The 19,929-nt window shown below is 39.5% G+C and overlaps 1 protein-coding gene across 7 annotated transcripts in view; it reads left to right on the top strand.

Annotated features, from left to right (window-relative positions):
- The window catches only part of CHID1 (chitinase domain containing 1), a 127,689-nt gene that overhangs the window by 51,227 nt on the left and 56,533 nt on the right, over positions 1–19,929 (top strand). For all 7 annotated transcript variants that reach the window (XR_009152111.1, XR_009152110.1, XM_058157542.1 and 4 more), the window contains 2 exons: positions 17,225–17,326; positions 19,609–19,758. Coding sequence is in view for 5 of the 7 variants with exons in the window: in XM_058157542.1 (XP_058013525.1) it covers positions 17,225–17,326; positions 19,609–19,758 (252 nt within the window). In the remaining 2 variants the exon portion in view is untranslated. The remainder of the gene's footprint in view (positions 1–17,224; positions 17,327–19,608; positions 19,759–19,929) is intronic.

Below are 19,929 nucleotides of genomic sequence, written 5' to 3'. Positions count from 1 at the left end.
ACTGATTGCACTTTATTTCATTGTTTTTTAAAAACACATGTTCCTCTTAGTACAGAGTTGCTTCATTACCCAAGATCGTCCTTCAATATTATGGGAGAAACAAATTTGTCTCCTCTTGAGGGCTGTCAGACCCTTTCAACCCTTGACCTGTTTTCAACAGGATTCTGTCTGCATTTTCAAGGATACATAATTCTAAGAGCAGATTTATCTTCTAACTGTGAGGTAGACATCCACAGAATATGTGTTGGAAACTAAATTACAGTTGAGCTTTGAATATATTCTTTTCAGTCAAAACACACTTTACCGTTTGGTTAAGATAAAGTGAAGTCATAGATACTTCTGAGTTTACTGAGTAATGACATCTGTAAAATTCCTTCCCTGAACTGGAGGTGGTGGTGGGGGGTTTGTTCAGAGGATTTCATTCCAAAGCATCACACCTTTACTGCACATTTTGATAGATGGTTGATGGATGCCAGCACATCTCATGATGATTTAATACTTGACACCTTTTTGCTGAATGTGTGAGCTTTCTCTGGGTAAAAAGTTTGCATTTTGGCAGTGTTCTGACTTAGAAATCAATCATCCAATAAAGAACCTTTTTATTGAACCTGCTCAAAATGTCTTCTGATTCAGTTTCTAGTTAAAAGTAATCAAAAAGTATGTTTCTCTGTAAACTGCGTTTCTGTACAGAGTATATTTTCTGAATGGTTTCGTGAACTATATACCCTTAATTTGTTGGTTCTTGGTTAAATAGTCTTTGTAACACAATAAATCATTTTGTGCATACATAGCAATCCCATTTGCTATTTTATACTTGTGTAACATATAGATAAGATGGCACTATCCATGTGTAAAATCCCATTTGATTTTAAAAGGCATTGCTTTCCTTATTTTAGTCTATTAAATCAAGAGTTCTCTTGATTTAAATACACACATATATATTTAAATAGTAGGTAAGTAAATATATCCTGGAGGAAATGCTGAGCATTTAACACAGCAGTACTTTATCCAGAGAAAGACCTGGAGGAGTGAAACAGATCTTTCTCTGATGGTTTACAACTAATCCCAGCAATTTTAGGAAACATGAATACAGATGCTCAAACAGGGTTTACTTGTTTTTTAAGAAGTAAGGACATTACCAGGCCTCAACTGAATGTATGTCGCAGGTATTATCTCAATTGAAGAGGGGTTTCCGGTTTTCCTTTTATAGATATTTTTTATCAAAGAGAATTTACATACAGCTAAACAGAAATCCACAAATATTTGCTGGATTATTAAAAGTGATGTCATAACCTGCTGTTATTCCTTGCCTACCAGAAAATACATGAGATAAAAATTTTCTTTGGTTTGTTGATATTATGGGAAAAGCTTGCAAATACAGGTAATCCTCTACTTATAACAGTTCGTTTAGTGATCGTCCAAGTTACAACAGCACTGAAAAATGTGACTTATGACCGTTTTTCACAGTTAACAACCGTTAAAGCATTTCCATGATCATATAATCAAAGTTCAGGTGCTTTGTTCATATTTATGACCGTTGCTGTGTCCCAAGGTCATGTGATCCTCTTTTGTGACCTTCTGACAAGCAAAGTCAATGGGGAAGCCATATTCACTTAACAACAGAGTTATTAATTTATCAACTTCAGTGATTCAATTAACAAGGGCGGCAAGAAAAGTTGTATAATGGGGCAAAACTCACTTAACAAATGTCTTGCTTAACAACAGAAATGTTGGGCTCAATTGTGGTCTTAAGTCGAGGACTGCCTGTAAAGCAAGGATCCTAAAGAACAAGTTTGACTTAGTGATTGAGGTATGAAGCTAGAAACCAGCAAACTGAATTCTATTCCTGCCATAGGGATAAAAGCTGGCTGGGAGACTTTGAGCCAGTCAATCTCTTTTAGCCCAAGCGCCTCACAGGATTGTTGTTTTTGAAGTAAAATAGAAGGAGGAAAAAATATTAGGCATATCTGCTGCCTTGAGTCATTTATAAAAACAATAAAGGTGAAATTTAAAAAATCTTAAAAAAAAAAATCCAGCCCAAAGCCTGTAGGTAAAATCTACTGCCAGCAATTTCTTTGGAGACTTCCTTAGAAGTCAGTGTTGTTTTTCATGAAGATTTATAATTTATGCCTCATTTCATTCTCTCCTTTTAGTTACATGCAACATACTGTTCCTAACTGTACTGCATTTGAACAGTATAGAGATGGTAACCTTTCCATTTTTCCTGCCTTAATTAGTCTGAGCACCTGATATCATAAGAGCTTTGCTAAAGTTAGAGAAGGCTTATTGAGCCCAACGTTCTACTGTCAGAAAAGCTTACATACAAACAAAGATGTCATGAAGAGCCTTTTAATATGGTTTGTCCAAAGAATCTTGAGCTCAGTTTTGTCGCTGTCATTGTAGATTGCTTGGAAACTGATTCCAAGGCTATTATTGAGTCAGTTTGAAATCATGAAAGTGTACTTGTGGACCTGACATCACAATTTACCCTTAAAGGTATTTTAGAGGGATTATTGATTGACAAAATCTGTCCTCTTTCTTCCTTCCTTCCTTCCTTCCTTCCTTCCTTCCTTCCTTCCTTCCTTCCTTCCTTCCTTTCTTTCTTTCTAAAAATAAGTGTGACATATGTGCTTATCTGTATTGTTGTTCTCTTTGGGGAGAAGCAACAGTATGCAAAGCGCAGAAGTAGGGTGATGTATAGTAAGCCCTTTAAGGATGTGAAAGACACAATGATAAAAAATATATAACAGTCTAAGATAGTATCGTTATAACTTAAAAGTACATCTGTCTGTACACCCCAACTTTGAAGAAAGCACATTGAAACTGCAGTTTCAACAAATAATCCTGATCAGATTGTTCTGGTTTCTTAGCTTAATGAGATGTTGCAGCCTCGTCTGTTGATGGCTTTGGAAGGCAAATGAACAAAAATCCTTTCAGTCTTGAGTTGTGCTTCCTCCCTCCCTCTCCTCTTTCAATTAAATCATTGGCTTAGCTAGCGCAGTATTGTCATAGATAACTAGTGTCATCGTTCAGGTGGCTTACTGTACCTAGGCTTCCTAATTATGTTTGTAATTAAAATGGTATACATGCAATCCTCGACTTACAACCATTAGTTTAGTAACTCTTCGAAGTTACAATGGCACGGTGTCAAACTCAGAATAAAAAAGTTTGGAGGTACCTTGTAGGTCATCTAGTTCAACCCCGCCCCGATTGTTTTCCACACTTATGATTGTTCAAGCATCCTGGTAGTCACCTGGTCATAATTTGGATCTTGGCAGATAGCATGTATTTCAGCCGGTTGCGGTGTACCAACGTTGTTTGATCACATTTTGCAGCCTTCTGACTAGCAAAGGCAATGGGGAAGCCAGATTCACTTAACACTCGTGTTACTAACACAATAACTGAGGTGATTCATTTAACAACTGTGGCACAAAAGATTGTAAAATGGGGGCAAAATTCACTTGACAACTGTCTTGCTTTGCAAACAGAAATGTTGGGGTCAGTTGCAGTGGTAAATTAAGGACTACCTGCATGTCTGCAGCCCAAAGGGGCCGGATAGCTCAGGCTGGTAAGGCCTGTTATTAAGAACACAAAGCCTGCAATTACTGCAGGTTCAAGCCCCACCAGGCCCAAGGTTGACTCAGCCTTCCATCCTTTATAAGGTAGGTAAAATGAGGACCCAGATTGTTGGGGGGGCAATAAGTTGACTTTGTAAAAATATACAAATAGAATGAGACTATTGCCTTATACATTGTAAGCCGCCCTGAGTCTTCGGAGAAGGGCGGGGTATAAATGTAAACAAACAAACAAAAAAAAGCTTTCTTTGCAAACATATCTACGTTGCTTTCTGGTAAATGAGTGTTTTGTTACTGGTTGCTCTTGGCATGACAGCTAATTACTTAAATAAGCAAGCCTTCCCATGATACCCATTTTGTGCAAGTGTCTTCAATGTGCTGAATATTTCAACTGTGGTTACTGGCCCCAAAAATGTGCTGAATATTTCAGCTGAGCTTACTGGCCCACTTCTGATGTACAGCAACTTCTCCCTAACTAAGCTACAATTGAGCCGCAGCTGCTGATGTCCTGCAACTCTTGAGGAGATCTTTATCCAGACATTCATATGAATGAGTAGTTTAAAATAAGCAATTTTGAAAAGAAAAAAGCTCGTTTGTCAAAATCTGTAAGGGTCATTAGAGTTAAATTTTTACAGGATTATTCCCATTTGGAATTAAACAATGAAAAAGTTAGGCAATCCAATCAGGACTTGAGAATTTCACAATGGCTTTAAGGATCAATGGTTTTATGCTAGAAACTCAGTATGCCTATATGCTGCAGAGGTGGAGTGGGCACTGGCCATTTTTAGCACAAGCTTAGAAATAAAAATTGAAGGTTAGGAGACTATTTTAACGTGCTCCTAGTCTCCAAAGTCAGTCATAGAACGAGACTGATCCGATCTGAATATTTCTGGGGTGATGAGTATTGGTAGTATTGCTTTCAGACTTTGCTACAGTAACTATGTAAGGTGGATACGTGTGGATTGAGCTTATTTCTGCTTGCAGTACACTTGAACATACACAGTTGTGGAATCAGACTGGATTGTAGTTTTTAAGAATGCCATACAGCATTCACCAACCTTTTGGGCATCAAGGACCAGTTCCATGAAGAGAGGTTTTTCCGCGAACCGGAGGGGGTGTGATTTCGCATGCTGCCTGCATCCCATGGATGGGGCTTTGCTTGTTTGCTCGGCCCAATTTCTGGCATGCCACAACCTGGTGCCAGTCCATGGCAATGCATACCCTGTTTCCCCCCAAAATAAAACATCCCCTGATAATAAGCCCAATTGGGCTTTTGAGCACATGGCAATAAGACCAAGTGCTTATTTCAGGGTTCAAAAAAATATAAGACGGGGTCTTATTTTTGGGGAAACCAAGTATTTCTTTTTTGTTTTTTGCTACATCAGAAAATTGTAATGTTTTCACGTCTGATTTTGAGTATTTTAAGAATTTTCCCTTCATGTATAACCTGCGCACTATCATTTGGCTATACTCAAGTGTCTTGTGTTGTTCCTTCTATCCTGAATGATGGTCCTGCTGTCATAGAACATGAAGCAAGCTATTTTGAGATTACATTTATGCTACATACTGTATATACTACACAAGCAGTTTCCTTGGGCTGTAACAAGAGAAATATACTCATATGAAAGCACATGTAGGATTGTAATGTCCTGCAACTCTTTGTCAGTTGGAGTCTATTTGAGGTTTTTTTGTTTCCTTAAGAAATGTTATCTGGTGGGTCTGTGCAATGCATAAGCCTTGAAAGGACAAGGATGGTTCAAAGTGTGTGTGGCTGCTGGTGCAGCACCAGTTAATAACTCCTGAAAGCAGCCACATCTTTTTCTGGGGCTGTGTTTTGGTTACAGTGCTTATCTTCCTTTCTCTAGGGCTGGCTTCAGTCAGTGTTGGTTGGTAGAGAGGGAGAATTCCCCAAGCCCCTCAATCATTCATGGGATGTCTCAGAGTTCTGTACTGTCCACCCCCATCAACCACTTTTCAACATCTTGGTGACGTCATCTACTGCTTTGGGGTTTGCTATATCAGTACCCTGCTGATACCCAATTATATCTTTCAACCCCAAGTGAGGCTGACAAGATTTTGCCCTAATGTCTGGAGGCTGTGTGGGTTTGGATGAAGAGGAACTGCTTCTGATTTACTCCTACCAAGACCAAGTGACTATGGGTTTTTAGACTGCCAGATCTGGGATATTCCAATTTTGACCTTGGTTGGGGTTGCACTTCCCCGTTCAAGGGTGGTGCACAATTTTGGGGGGGGGAGTCTTCTTGGATTCACAGTTCCCGCTCAATAAGCAGGTGGCAGCTGTGGTCAGGAATGCTTTTTCCCAGCTTCTGCCCAACCCGTTCATTCAGGGTTGGTGTGATGACACGATGGCACGAAAGCAACACAGCCAGAGAACAGATCTAACTCCCCTTTATTGATCCAACTGTGCCCCCAAACTTTCCCACATTCACTACAAGTCCTGGAGCAAAGCTCTCACACGCACCTTCAGAAGCCTCTGGCTACAAGTAGTCCAGTAAGCCAAGTTAACCAAAGAGCAATCAGGGCCAGCACTCCAATAAGCTAGGTTAGCTAAACAGTAACCAGAGCAAAAAGTTCAGTGAAGCAGGCAAACGGCAAGCCCCACAAGACAGAGTACAGCAATCTCCAGGCTTTGGCAAGTGCACAGGAGGCTCCACAGATTCAACGCTTGTTCCTGACAAATACCCCTCCCACTGGCACTTCCTTACATCTCAGTCCCCAAGTGTGCCTTGTGAAAGGGGTCAGGGCACTGTCCCCCCTTCATAGTTGGCTCAATCTGTGTTGATCTCACTGTCTCTCTTCCCTTCTTGCTCTCGGATCGGGGGGGGGAGGGTAGACCTTGCTCTTCTCCTGAGCAATCCCTTGTCTGCAGGCCTTACTAATTCAGAAAAGCCTTGCCTGGATTGACTCTGCCCTTCCCCAGTTTCTTCCAAGCCGGCCTCTTCATCTCTGTCAGTTCCTTTTCCGGCTCATCTTCTCTCTCAGATTCAGACTCCCACAGGGGGCATGACAGTTTGTGTGCTTCGGGTTCCAATGACTAAATAAAGCCATCTGTACTCTGTAAGCCAAGTACAGCCGTGCCAATCCTCTGGAATGAGGTTCCCCCCCCCAAAATTCAAAGAACTCCCACCTTATTGGTATTTTGAAGGCCACTTTCCCCCAAAGACGTGGATCTTCACCCAGGCCTTTGGTGAAGACAACCAATACCTGTTTCTTCCTTATTGTTCCTCTCTGGGTTTGCTTTCTGCACCATCATTGTTCTTTTATCTTGCTCTATTTTTATGTTTTTTGTCTTGTTCTTTGTCTTTAAATGTTTTTGACAATTGTTGATCACCCAGAGATGCTGGGAGTCAGGCTGCTTATAAATTTGAGAAATAATAGCAGTAGTAACTGCCTATATTGTTAGATGTTATCTAAAAAATCCTTAGGTCCTTAGTTAGGACTTGAATTATTAAAGTGCCATCAGTCTTAGATTGCAAATCTAAATGTAGATTACCCACACATAATAAATAATAACTGTAATAATATAGCTGCTGTTGATGTGTAGAAAGCCATGGTTGCTTTAAGGACTAGGAGGTATATAGTGTATGAGTGCTTATGTGTATGCCCGAAATGCCCCTTTTCCTTCAAATTCAAAGCAAAGTCCTATTAAATTGATGCGGAAAATTATAAAGGGGGAGTGGCTCAAGAGAGATATACTGCATACTTAAAAGGTAGCAGTTGCTAATTGATTTAGTCAAGTATAGGAAGGGGACTAGATGATTAATACAAACTCTTAAAAGTGCTGACCTAATGAAGAATGAACTTCTCCATTATTCACAGAAAGCCTTCTTTAAAATGTTGGCATGTAAAACCTCAGATAGTGCTTCCTATTGATAATATTATTTTAATAGAGCCATTATAAGAAGGGTCAAAAGTTGTTTGTTTAGATTTTCTTATGCATGCCATTCTGGAGTGTAGCTTCCTTTTTGCTGTCAGATTCATTTTGGTAGTCGACTGTCTGGAACCCATACCACATTTCTGACATCAATACAATTGAACGTGTCCAGAAATATTTTACAAGAAGAGTTCTCCACTTCACTGAATACAACAAAATACCTTATGCCACCAGACTTGAAATCCTGGGTTTAGAAAATTTAGAACTACGCTGTCTTCGACATGACTTGAATTTAACTCATAGAATCATCTATTACAATGTCCTTCCTGTCAAAGACTACTTCAGCTTCAATTGCAACAATACACGAGTACACAATAGATTTAAGCTTAATGTTAACCGCTCCAATCTTGATTGCAGAAAATAAGACTTCAGTAGCAGAGTTGTTAATGCCTGGAATATACTACCTGACTCTGTGGTCTCTTCCCAAAATCCCAAAATCTTCAACCAAAAACTGTCTACTATTGACCTCACCCCATTTCTAAGAGGTCTGTAAGGGGTGTGCATAAGAGCACAAGAGTGCCTACCGTTCCTGTCCTATTGTTTCCTTTCATTATATCCAATTAATATAGTTATTACATATATATATATATATATATATATTTGTTTTCTGAGGTTTTCACGGGTGTTTGTATATAGGTCTTTGGTTGTTCGGGTTTTCTCCCGTGTAAAATTGGAAGTGTCTTGGCGACGGTTCGACGAAGTCTCATTTGTCATCTTCAGGCTTCAGCTTCATGCTTCTGGGAGCAATGTGTGATTGCAGCTGTTTCTTCCTTTTAACTGCTAGTGGGGGTTTGAAATGATTGGGTGGGAGCTTGGCTGTGCTCTGATTGGATGGGGGTTTTTTGGTGCTCTGATTGGCTGGGGGTGTGTCCTGTTTGGGTGGGGGCTTGGTTGTGCTCAGATTAGTCTGAGTTGCAGGGGGATTTGAGCTGGTGAGCTGCACTGCTGGAAACAGAAGTTAACAACCAACTTCCCTTCCTGGATGTCTTAGTCTACAGAAAACCCAATGGCTCCCTAGGACACACCATCTACCAGAAGAAAACACACACAAACCGCTATCTGCACGCACTCTCACACCACCACCCAGCACAGATCAACTCCGTAGCCAAGACACTCATCTCCAGAACAAAATGCTTAGCTGACGAACAACACCTAAAAACCGAACTAGACACTCTCACTAACGTACTAACATCCAATGGATTCCAAAGAAATAAGATTACCAAACTAATCCAAAAAGAACTCCCCACTAAAACCCAAGACAGAGAACAAGAAAATGGCACAGCCCTCCTCCCATATATAAAAGGCACCACAGACAGAATCAGCAAGATCCTCCACAAACACAACATCAAGACAGCATTCTGCACAAACCGAAAAATATCCACCATCCTAAGAAACCCCAAAGACAAAATTGAGTTAGAAAATCAAGGAGTATATGAAATCCCATGCACCGCCTGCCCCACCACATACATCGGACAAACCAACAGAAGAATAAGTGCACGCATTGAAGAACACAAGAACTCAGTCAAAAAAGAGGAACCAACTTCTTCCCTGGTCCAACACCTTAAAGCCACAGGACACGATGTTGACTTTAAAAAGACCAGAACTATCGCCAAAACTGAACACTTTAACAACAGAATAATCAGAGAAGCCATCGAGATAGAAAAACGCCCACACAGCATGAACAAACGAGATGATACCTCCCGCCTACCAGCCATTTGGAAACCCACCCTTATTGACAAACGAGTCCCTAACACGAGGAATGACACCAGACCCACACTCACGAGGTCCACACAGGATGTCACCACCACACATCCACCCAGAAAGCAGACCCAAACCCACACTGATCATGAAGCATGACCAAGGACCAGAAGCTGCAGCTGCAACATTAGCTATTTCAAACCCCTCCAATCCATACATACAGCAGACAGACACCCACTACGAAGATGTAGCACGACCACAAACACGAAGCCAAACAGCAGCAGTGCAGCTCACCAGCTCAAATCCCCCTGCAACTCAGACTAATCTGAGCACAACCAAGCCCCCACCCAAACAGGACACACCTCCAGCCAATCAGAGCACAAAAAAACCCCCATCCAATCAGAGCACAGCCAAGCTCCCACCCAATCAGTTCAAACCCCCACTAGCAGTTAAAAAGGAAGAAACAGCTGCAATTACACATTGCTCCCAGAAGCACAAAGCTGAAGCCTGAAGATGACGAATGAGACTTCATCGAAATGTCGCCAAGACACTTCCAATTTTACGCGGAGGAGATCAACCCTGACTGCTCTTTAGAAGGCTAGATCCTGAAGATGAAACTCAAATACTTTGGCCACCTAATGAGAAAGAAGGACTCACTGGAGAAGAGCCTAATGCTGGGAAAATTGAGGGCAAAAGAAGAACGGGACGACAGAGAACGAGATGGCTGAATGAACTCACTGAAGCAGTAGGCATGAGTTTAAATGGACTCCAGAGGATGGTAGAGGACAGGAAGGCCTGGAGGAACATTGTCTATAGGGTCGCGATGGGTCGGACATGACTTCGCAACTAACAACAACAAAAATACTTATACAATATATATATTGTATAGTTATTTAATGCTTATGTTTATATATACTGTGTGACAAAATAAATAAATAAAATTTAAAAAAATAAATAGTCAAGGTGAATAATATAGTTCATGAATTGTACCTCAGTGTTTGCATCATGCAGCTATTGTTCTTAAGATCTAAAAGATAAAATGAATTACATTTTGGAGTTTTCAATTAACTGAGGTGTGGAAAAACAGCGGAACAAGATTTTTTTAGTATCTGTTTGTTCCAGGATTCATTTAATATCAGTTGGGTTGTAGCCTGATATTGATATAAAATAGATAAAAACTGAGTCAAAACAGCCTGATGGCCCATAATAGTCAAATCAATTGGAGGATTGCTTTGAATATCTGTTCTCTGCCCACATTTGGATTTTATGATTTTACTTTTTTATTACTGGTAGGTACTGTGAATTGACCTCTGCCCTGCATAGACCATAGTTCTGCCCTTTTGTAGGTTTCTGTGTGGGTGTGCAGGGAGTCCCAATTCCAGCCCTAGTACCCAATATGTTAGTTTCTATGTTGTGCTTATTATGCTTCTTTGAGGAATATTGCTATCAACAGGAATATTGTCATCACTATTGCCGCTTTTTGGTGCTAGGTATGTTTGTTATATGTATATCTGTGTATGCTGGAACATTGAACACAATATTTCATTTTCTATAATGCATAATGATAAAAGTATAGATGTACTCCTCAGGCTTACCATGTTTAGTGACTACAGCTTTCCCTGTTTGTATGTGAAAAGAAGTCTGTTTTCAAAGAAAGTGTGCTACAACACTCTAAGGATGTAGCTTTTGGGTTTTTTCTTTCACATTTATCACAGCAAAGGTGTGGTGCACCAACCCATTTTTGTATTCCAGCAATGTTTTCTGCAGTAACCATTGCTTGCGTCCCAAGGGCTTTCAGATGTTCATCTGTCCTTGGCAATTTACTCTTCTGCTGCAGGGAGCACCAATGAAAGTGACCAATTTAACTTGGCCACGGCATGAAGAATAGCTGCATATTCTTTCCCAGAAGTGTGCTAATGGTTCATATGTATTTGTATAACAAAATGATGTCAGAATCCTCATATTCATCCATGAGCCATATCCAGTTCTACCTGCCATGAATACTAAACAGTTGGCTGCTTTTAATATTTCCTTTCAGGTCATCACAGTTTTAGGGAGCTGCTGTGCCTTGCCATCTCTTATGAGCCACCATAAAGCAATTAGTTTTATTAGTGCAGCTAAATGCCAGCTGGCTGCAAATCATCAAGTTGTTTTCCAGGGACAAGAATCTCTGCACCTCTGTCTAGTTCAGGAAATAAACTGTCTTATCAAAACACGACTGCCCACAGTTTTTAAAATGAGATCATTGTAGCTGATCTTTTAGCTATTATTGAAAAGGAAAAAGTTTTTTAAAAAAAAAACATGATGATGTTCAGATTAAATTTAATATAGAAAGTATGGTTGTCTTCTTCTTCCGCCGAGCCGTGAGCTAGGTCCTCAGGAAGTGGCCCAAGCTCCGTCAGAAACCTCTCCGGGTCCATCAGGCACCTGGGATGGGACCAATGAGTCGGTTCCGTCTCCCTGCAGTGTGGGTTGGCGGTTCTGAAGTCGAGTCAAAGGAGGAAATGATCTGACCATGACAAGGGATTAATAACTAGGTCCCCTAATTCTAGATCATTCTGCCACTGTCCCGAGACAAAAATCAGATCCAGGATGTTTCCCCATTGTGAGTGGGATCATTAACTAATTGGGTCAGGTCCAAGGCCATCATGGAAGCCATGAACTCCCAAGCCGCCGCCAATGACTCGCCAACCGATGGCAGATTGAAATCCCCCATAACCATAAGTCTGGGGGTATCAACTGCCGTCCCGGCTATCACCTCCAGCAGCTCGGGCAGGGCTGCTGCCACACAGCAGGGAGCCAGGTACATGACCAGCAAGCCCACCTGCATCCCCTGACCCCACTTCACAAGGAGAGACACACATTCGGCTATCTGCGGGACAGTGACCTCCCTCGGTTCCAAATCTTTGATAATAACCGCCACCCCCCCACCCCTGCCTGATGAAATGCACAGAAACCCGGTGGGCACATTTCAACAAGGGGACCCCCCCCCGTGCCCAACAAATTTTTAGAAATCCTATTAAAGACTGCCTTGTCAATCCCTTTGCCGATCACATTCCTTAACTTGACTAGACAACTCTTTATTGTTGTTGACTTAAAGGGATTCTAGACATTTAAGGTCAGAGAAAGAGCACATGAAGCAATTTGCTGTTTAAATGATCACCTGGAGCAAGATTGAGCCAAACTGAATCATACACAGAGTACAACTCCAAAGTTTCCTCATTTTTGTGATTCATGTATTGAACATTACTGAAAATAGCTTGTCTCTTCAATCTACAGACAATAGAATGTGACAGAGTTATGTTTACGGTATATTTTAGTTAGCATAATTTATAATAGAACAGGTAAGGAAGAATTACTTAGTTTCCAGATATTTTGCTTGGCTGAGGAGAGTTGCACTACATTATAAGAATGCCATTATTCTTTAATTTGTGTAAAATAATATAATACACAACAACATGATTAATAGAAAGTATATTCTTTTCATCCTCATCCAAAGTAATGACAATATATTTATAGTGGGTACATGTTGTTAAGGTTGGAGATATAAATCTGATTTTATTGTAGGAATTTAGGTGCATGTAATGTAACTGTCACTCTTCATTTGATACAGTTTTTGCAATTTAAATTGTGACAAGTACCAAAGAACAATTGTGAGGACTGATGGGTGCAAGTGAAACTCTCAGTGAAAAATTGCTCTTAATTTATGGCTGAAGTATAGTAGAAAAGAGTTGTCTCTTAATACTACACCATAAATGACTGGCTCTTGGAACAAATGTTGGAATATTAAACTTGATCAGAAATAAAATTATTTTTTGTTGGCATCTTATTCTTCATGGATAGAACATATTGACCTAACTGAAAAATATCATTTAGGCATATTTATAGTTCAGTAAGCATCATTGTGCATACTTTTTTAGCCCTAAGAATTGACATAGCAAAATTGTATTTGAGTAATCCATTACACAGATGGAATGATTTTTTGCTTCCATGAGTCAATTGTTCTCATTTTTGTAACATCCATTTGCTTTATATTTTTATAGATTTGCTTTTATTTTCCTCCCCACTTCCATGCGACCATTATGAGAACTAGCAACAAAAGTAGTTTCTATAGAGACACTCTGAGGTAAGATGAATGGAAAAGGGAGATAGGCCAGATTCTGGAGAGTCTAAAAATCTATATTCTATCCAGTTTCTTTCAGGAAATGGGCAGAGCCTAAGGTGATAAGAAAATGGCTGCTGAGGTGCATTAGCTGCCTGTTACAATAGTCAGATTTTCAACTTTGCTTTTCAATGCATTTTGTTGGTTATCAGAAGGACCGTTACAGGAAGAAATCCCCAAGTTTGCAAGAACTGTGGCTTGCTTTTACTTATACAAAATGTCCAATGCCTTCGCTTGCTTTGACTCTCCATTAGGCAAAGTATTAGGTGTTGGAGGATATGTGAGTAGGCAGAAGTTTTTTTGGGGGAAAACACTAGATATTAAGATATTTGAACAAGTAAATAGAGCCTTCAATTTAAAAATCTCTTTAGTATTTTTGCATGGAAAAAAAGTGATACTGTTATTCAGTTTAAATCACGTTCAAAAGCTAAATAATCAACCTGGATAAGACAATGAGACAAACAATATATGGAGGAAATGGGCCTTGTAGTCAAATTGAATTAGATTGTAGTTTGGTTTTGGGTAATTAAAGAACACTAGCTTATTTGTGATTAGTTGTGGGTGCCAAAGGGGAAGAAAACAGTGTAATCCGCAAGAGACAGGTCAGGGCTCTGTAATAAATCTTTAAGGTTTTTCCCTTTTGTTGTTTAAAGACTGCTTTCTCAAAGTGGTGTGGCTAATCAAATGCACTACAGATTTCATGTCTCTCCCTCTTAAATCAATCTTTGAACTCTGGATCAGGCCATGACCTTTATGACTGATGGTTGGCCTTCTGGCATCCTTATTCTCAGAATTGTGCTTATATTTTTCAGGCTCACGGTCTCTGTCAAGAATATTTGTTATTTTCTTCAGGTTTCTTTTTCCCTCTGGGTTGAGATATTCAGAATTCTTAATATTTTTTTTTGGTTCTTTTTAGTATTTAGAGGTTCCTATGAGTTTGTTTATGAGTTTTCCTTTGTCCTGTCCTTTTTTGATTTTTCAGCTTTCTTACTATTCATTACATACTTAATAGTGTAATTAATAATTATGTTTGACTCCTGGCAGTTGCCTGGACATGTCCCTGTAGTTTTCTTGGCAACATTTCAGAAGTGGCTTGTCATTGTTTGCTTTCTAGGTCTTAGACAAAATGTCTGTCCAAGGTCACCCAATTGGTTTTATGTATAAGATGGGATGAGATCTCACAGTCTCCCGCTTTCCAACCTCATGCTTTAACCACTGCACCAAAGTGGGCCTTTCAGTTCATAGTAAGGTTGGGGTAATTCCCTTCAGCTGCGATCCTTGCTCCACTTTTGCCTATCGTGCCAATGAATTCAGCATTTTTGTAGACATTTTTAGCTATAGTTGTTACCAAGCATTCTATCCCAAAGGACTTTAACACTGAGTTTTCTAGTTTTTTTTCTAGTTTTCTCTTTTTTGCCATACTGAATAGTTTTGTTGACATTTACCTGTTGGCTCCCTACATATGAAAGGTCAGCAAGAGGCATATTTGTGTGTGTGTGTTGTTCATCAGAATGAGGAGCAGTATCAGATTCTGAAGTCTTGTTCTCTTGCTACTTCACCTTGCATCTGGGGAGTAATTTAAAGTGGCTAGCTAGATAACTACCTTTTTTAGGTTGTGTAATCTCATAAGTCATATTGTTTACTGTTTTGTTGCCTCCTGGAGTAAGGCAAAATAGTCATATCATTTGGGTTGATTCTAAGGTAGTGTTTCTCAACCTTGGTAACCTGAAGATGTCTGGACTTCAATTCCCAGATTGCCCAACAAGCATGTCTGGCTTGAGAATTCAGGGAGTTAAGTCCAGACATCTTAAAATTACCAAGTTTGAGAAACACTGGTCTAACCAATTTACCCTTAATATCATGTACCCCAGAAGTAGGGAAGATGCCTGTAATACTTAGTTGATTTATCCTGCAATTTTGATTGATTGATTGATTGATTGATTGAAGCATCCCTTTGTTCAGTGCCTACAAGGACTGACCAAACTTAATCTATCACAGTCTCCTGTAGTAATGACCTCTCTGTAGGCTCTTCAGGGAGAGACATAAAAAACTAAGAGGTCCTTAGTGATCTCTAGGCTTGGTTGTTTTCTTGCAGATGTTTCATTACCCAAACTAGGCAACAGCATCAATGTTAGCTTACCAAGGATTTACAAGCACTGATGATATCTAGTTTGGGTAATGAAATGTCTTCAAGAAAACAACGAACTCAGAGAGCACCAAGGGATCCTTCATTTCAATCCTGAACTAAAAATATTCTCCTTTATTGATACATAACGGAAAAGCAACAAATAGAAGCAGCAAGGACTGTACGTAGAGGAAGATATTTCATTCAAAACCATTCAAAGTTGCAACGAGACACTCTTTACTCATCTTTAAGGGTGGAATCAGGAGGAACAAAGGTTTTGGTTTTTTTTTTGCTAGCTTATTGCTACTTCTCCTCCTAATTTATCATTTGTGGGGATTACATAATGATACTGCTTCTAAAGGCTTCACTGCAGATTGGCTTTTGGCAACTTTCTCTAGCACTATTAAAACAGCTTTATGCTGCATAGCTCCCACTTGCCTCATTTGAAGTGGCTGTGATGGAAAAGAAAATGCAAATCGGTAGGAACAACAGGAAGAGGGATGTTTCGAAAGCATAAGCAAAGCAAAGCTGCAGGCTGAACTGTACTTAAAATCTAGGATAAAAATGAAAAGCAAGCAAGGCAGTTTTATCTATCTCATAAAAAATGCAGCCTCCCTTATCACCATCTTACCAGAAGTTTGCATAGCTAGATTATTTTGAAGAAACCTTGAAAAGTTCACATAACAAAATACAATATTGATGTGGAAGTCGGTTTTTTTCTCCTTGCCCTTCCTATACCCTTCCTAATCAAGGTAACTAAGAGCCAAGTATTTGAGGAATTACATGTAGGTCAAATGTTTCCTGGGTCGGTATCTCGGGAAAAGGCTTGTTCTTGTAAACAAACCCATATGAAGAATTAATGGGAAAAACTATGTAATGGAATGATCTGACCCTGGGATTGAAAATAAGACTTTTCCAAACAATTGTGGTACAAGGTGTATAGTTTTGTAGTACAGATAGTCTTCGACTTATGACTAGTTGCTTAATGACAGAATGAATTATATAATTATCATATAATTATCATAAAATAATTATCATATAATTATTTATAATTATATGATTATAAATGAAGACTACTGGTGTTAAATAGCCATCCTTTTGATTAAACCTGTAAGAAAATCTGTTAGAAAAAAAAGTCAAAAACTATAGGGAGGTCCCCACCTTAACATTGTCAGTGAAGAATGACAAATATAATATTCAGAACCAAGATTCTGTAATCTAACCCTTTGCTCATTACAAAAATTAATCTGAGTCCTGTTTTGAAATCTGTGATATAGTCAGTTTCTTGTCTGTGAGCTACCATAATGGGCTTAACAAACATTTTCAAATCCTTTCTGAAAATCCACCTTTAGCATCATTTCCTACACATAATTTAATGCAACTGAAGAAACTCCATCTTATTCCCCTTTATTAATCCCGTCTCTATTTCATTCTTACCTCTCTTGTTTTCACTTAACTTCTATTTAGACTTTAGCTTTTTAGGACAGAGCCTTATACCTGATTTTTGTAGAATGTTAATCCTAGAATGGAGTGGAGTGGAATGGTTGGAAGGGACCAACCCCCTGCTCAGGCAGGAAACCCTACATCATTTCAGACAAATGGTTGTCCAATCTCTTCTTTAAAACTTCCAGTACTGGAGCATTCACAACTTCTGGAGGTTGAATGAATGATATCCCTTCCCATTTTTCTTCTCTTTTTTTCTTTGACAGAACTAACGAGTTGGGAATGTTTACCAAGAAAGAATTTGATCAGCTGGCCCCAGTGGTGGACAGTTTCAGCCTCATGACATATGATTATTCATCCCAATTGGGGTAAGGCAAAATGCACAGGTACAACAGCACTAAGAACTGAGCTGGTGTTCAGCCGGAGGTCACATTCATCCTGTTTCTCAATAGTAAGAAGATAACTGATTGAGTATAACTCTAATGACATTCTCCTAAAATGTTTGTATAGCAAAAATCTTAGGTCTCTTAGAGGCAGCCCTTTATACTAGTGCCAATATGGGAGCACGGGCGGGCGGAGGAGCACGGAAAATGAACTTCTGGTTTCCGGGGTGCGCATGTGCGCCGGTCACTTGGTCTTTCAGTTTCAGAAATGCATTCGCCCATGAAGACCAGCTGGCCGGCATGTGCACTCCGCCAAGGAGCTGCTCTTCTGGTTTCCGGCGCACTCACACATGCGAAGATCAACTAGCGCGTCGGAGCCCAGAAGAGGAACAGTGGAGAGAAGAGCCGGAGAGATAGCTCTGTGTGCCACTTCTGGCACGCATGCCATAGGTCCGTGATGGTGAACCCATGGCACACATGCCACAGTAAGCATGCAGCACCCTTTCTGTGGGCATGTGAGCCGTTGCCCCAGTTCAGCTCCGCCACACATGTGTGCGCACCTCCCGCCAGCCAGTTGGTCATCGGGTCTCTGCCACGCATGCGTGGGTGACAGGGCGTGTGCGGGGCCCATGGGCAGGGCGCATGCAGGGGGCCGCATGTGCATGCACATGGGGCGGGGCGCATGCAGGGGGCTGCATTAGGGTGGGGCGCATGTACAGGGGCTATGTGCACATTGCATTTTGGGAGTTCAGGTGCATGCACACGCATTCTTACACATGCTTTTGGCACTCAGTCCAGAAAAGGTTAGCCATCACTGCCATAGGTTCACCATCACAGTACTAGTGTATTGCATACATATCACACCTGCTCCTAAATATATTTACATTTGCATACTTTTTAATTCTTTCCCTCCAACCAAGGAAGGAGATGCAACCAAAAAGCTTAATCAATATGAACTGAATTTATCATTGACAATGAAAATTAGTTGTCGTTTGTAAAATTATTTGATCCTATACTTGAGTGTAACTATACACTTTTTCTTCTCACAAACTATATTCTTGCGTGTTTACTTTGTTGTCAGTTAGGTTATACACTTATACACCAAATACACTTAGGACTTTAGCCCAATTAAGCATCTTTAGTGGAGAACCTGCCTGCCTAGATTGAGCAGCCTCAAAGATTGGCAGAAGGAAGACAGGATAGAGATAATTACTCAATAATAATATAGATAATATACTGTAAATATTCAAATATATATCACTCGTTAGCTCAGTTGAAGCTGTGAGAAAATTGATTAGAAAATGCGTAATAAATATAAAATGTATTATAATTCCCTTCGGCTTGTATATATCTAACTTTTTATTATTGATTTTATTTTGGTAAGGAGATTCCTAAAAATACATGTTTGTGTACTGCTTGTGGAAAGTGAAAGAAGAAAGCAATTCTTTTACATTTTCTTTCATCTCTGCTTTGAAGCATTTCTGATAGATACATCTTTCTATTTTATCAAACCATGTCTTAAAACATTTAGCTTCTTATTTTAACGGTCAGCTAAGTATACACATAGGATAAAAGAAATCATTCTGCAACTGGTCCAGGGAAATACAAATAGAATTCCATGTAAAAGTCCATATACTTTTAATATAACTGCTCTCTCTAGCCAGTCGTGGACACATCAAGAGAAGCAAAAATGTAATACAGAAGCAGATTGTAAAACATGAAGCAACAGCCATTTCAAAAAGAATTTTATCCAAAACGCCTGAAGGATCTATACAGGAAAAATCCAGTGCACAGATGAATATTTCAAAAACCCTTTACAGATGAAGATTGTTATAGCCACATTTACATATATGTGAATCTAATATTTTAGAATTGTAGAGGGAGAGATTGTGAATGGTACATTTTAAGAATTTTACCATAAAATTACTGTCTTTTTTTTAGAGCAGTTTTCTTTATAGTAAAATATATATCTTCCCTTTCTTGGGAAAAATGCCCCAAATGGCATATAATACTGTAAAATAGAGTAAAGTAAAAACAATAACAAAAAGACAGTTACAGAAATGGCAGAAACTAGGACAAAAATGGATGGATGGAAGGATACATACTATGGTACGATTTTTTAAAAAGCTGTATTTTTCTATTTCTAACAGGCCTTTTTTTTACTCTGGAAAATACTGATTTTAGACTAGAATCTTATTAAACATGGTTCTACTTTTTGGGGGAATCTTACAATTTGAACCTTAATTTCTTTCTTCCTCTTTCTACAGGTCTGGCCCCAATGCCCCACTGCCTTGGGTGCAAGCTTGTATTGAGATGCTGGATCCAGAATCCAAATGGAGAAAAAAAATTCTTCTGGGGCTGAATTTTTATGGCATGGATTATTCAAGTAATATAAGAGACCCCATAGTTGGCAACAGGCAAGTTTTCAAAGTCGAGTTTTCTGAAAGCACTGTATGTATATATAAAGTGGAATTGATATATACAGTATATATATTGTATGCATGTATATCTCTCTTAGAAATCTGGGTATAGTTAACCATAGTATCCAAAGAGCGCGGTTGCTCACGTGGTTAGGATGCTGAGTTGAC

The sequence above is a fragment of the Ahaetulla prasina genome, chromosome 1 (genome assembly GCF_028640845.1).
Source record: "Ahaetulla prasina isolate Xishuangbanna chromosome 1, ASM2864084v1, whole genome shotgun sequence".
NCBI classification, from domain to species: Eukaryota; Metazoa; Chordata; class Lepidosauria; order Squamata; family Colubridae; genus Ahaetulla; species Ahaetulla prasina.
This window is presented reverse-complemented; position numbering and strand designations above follow the sequence as displayed.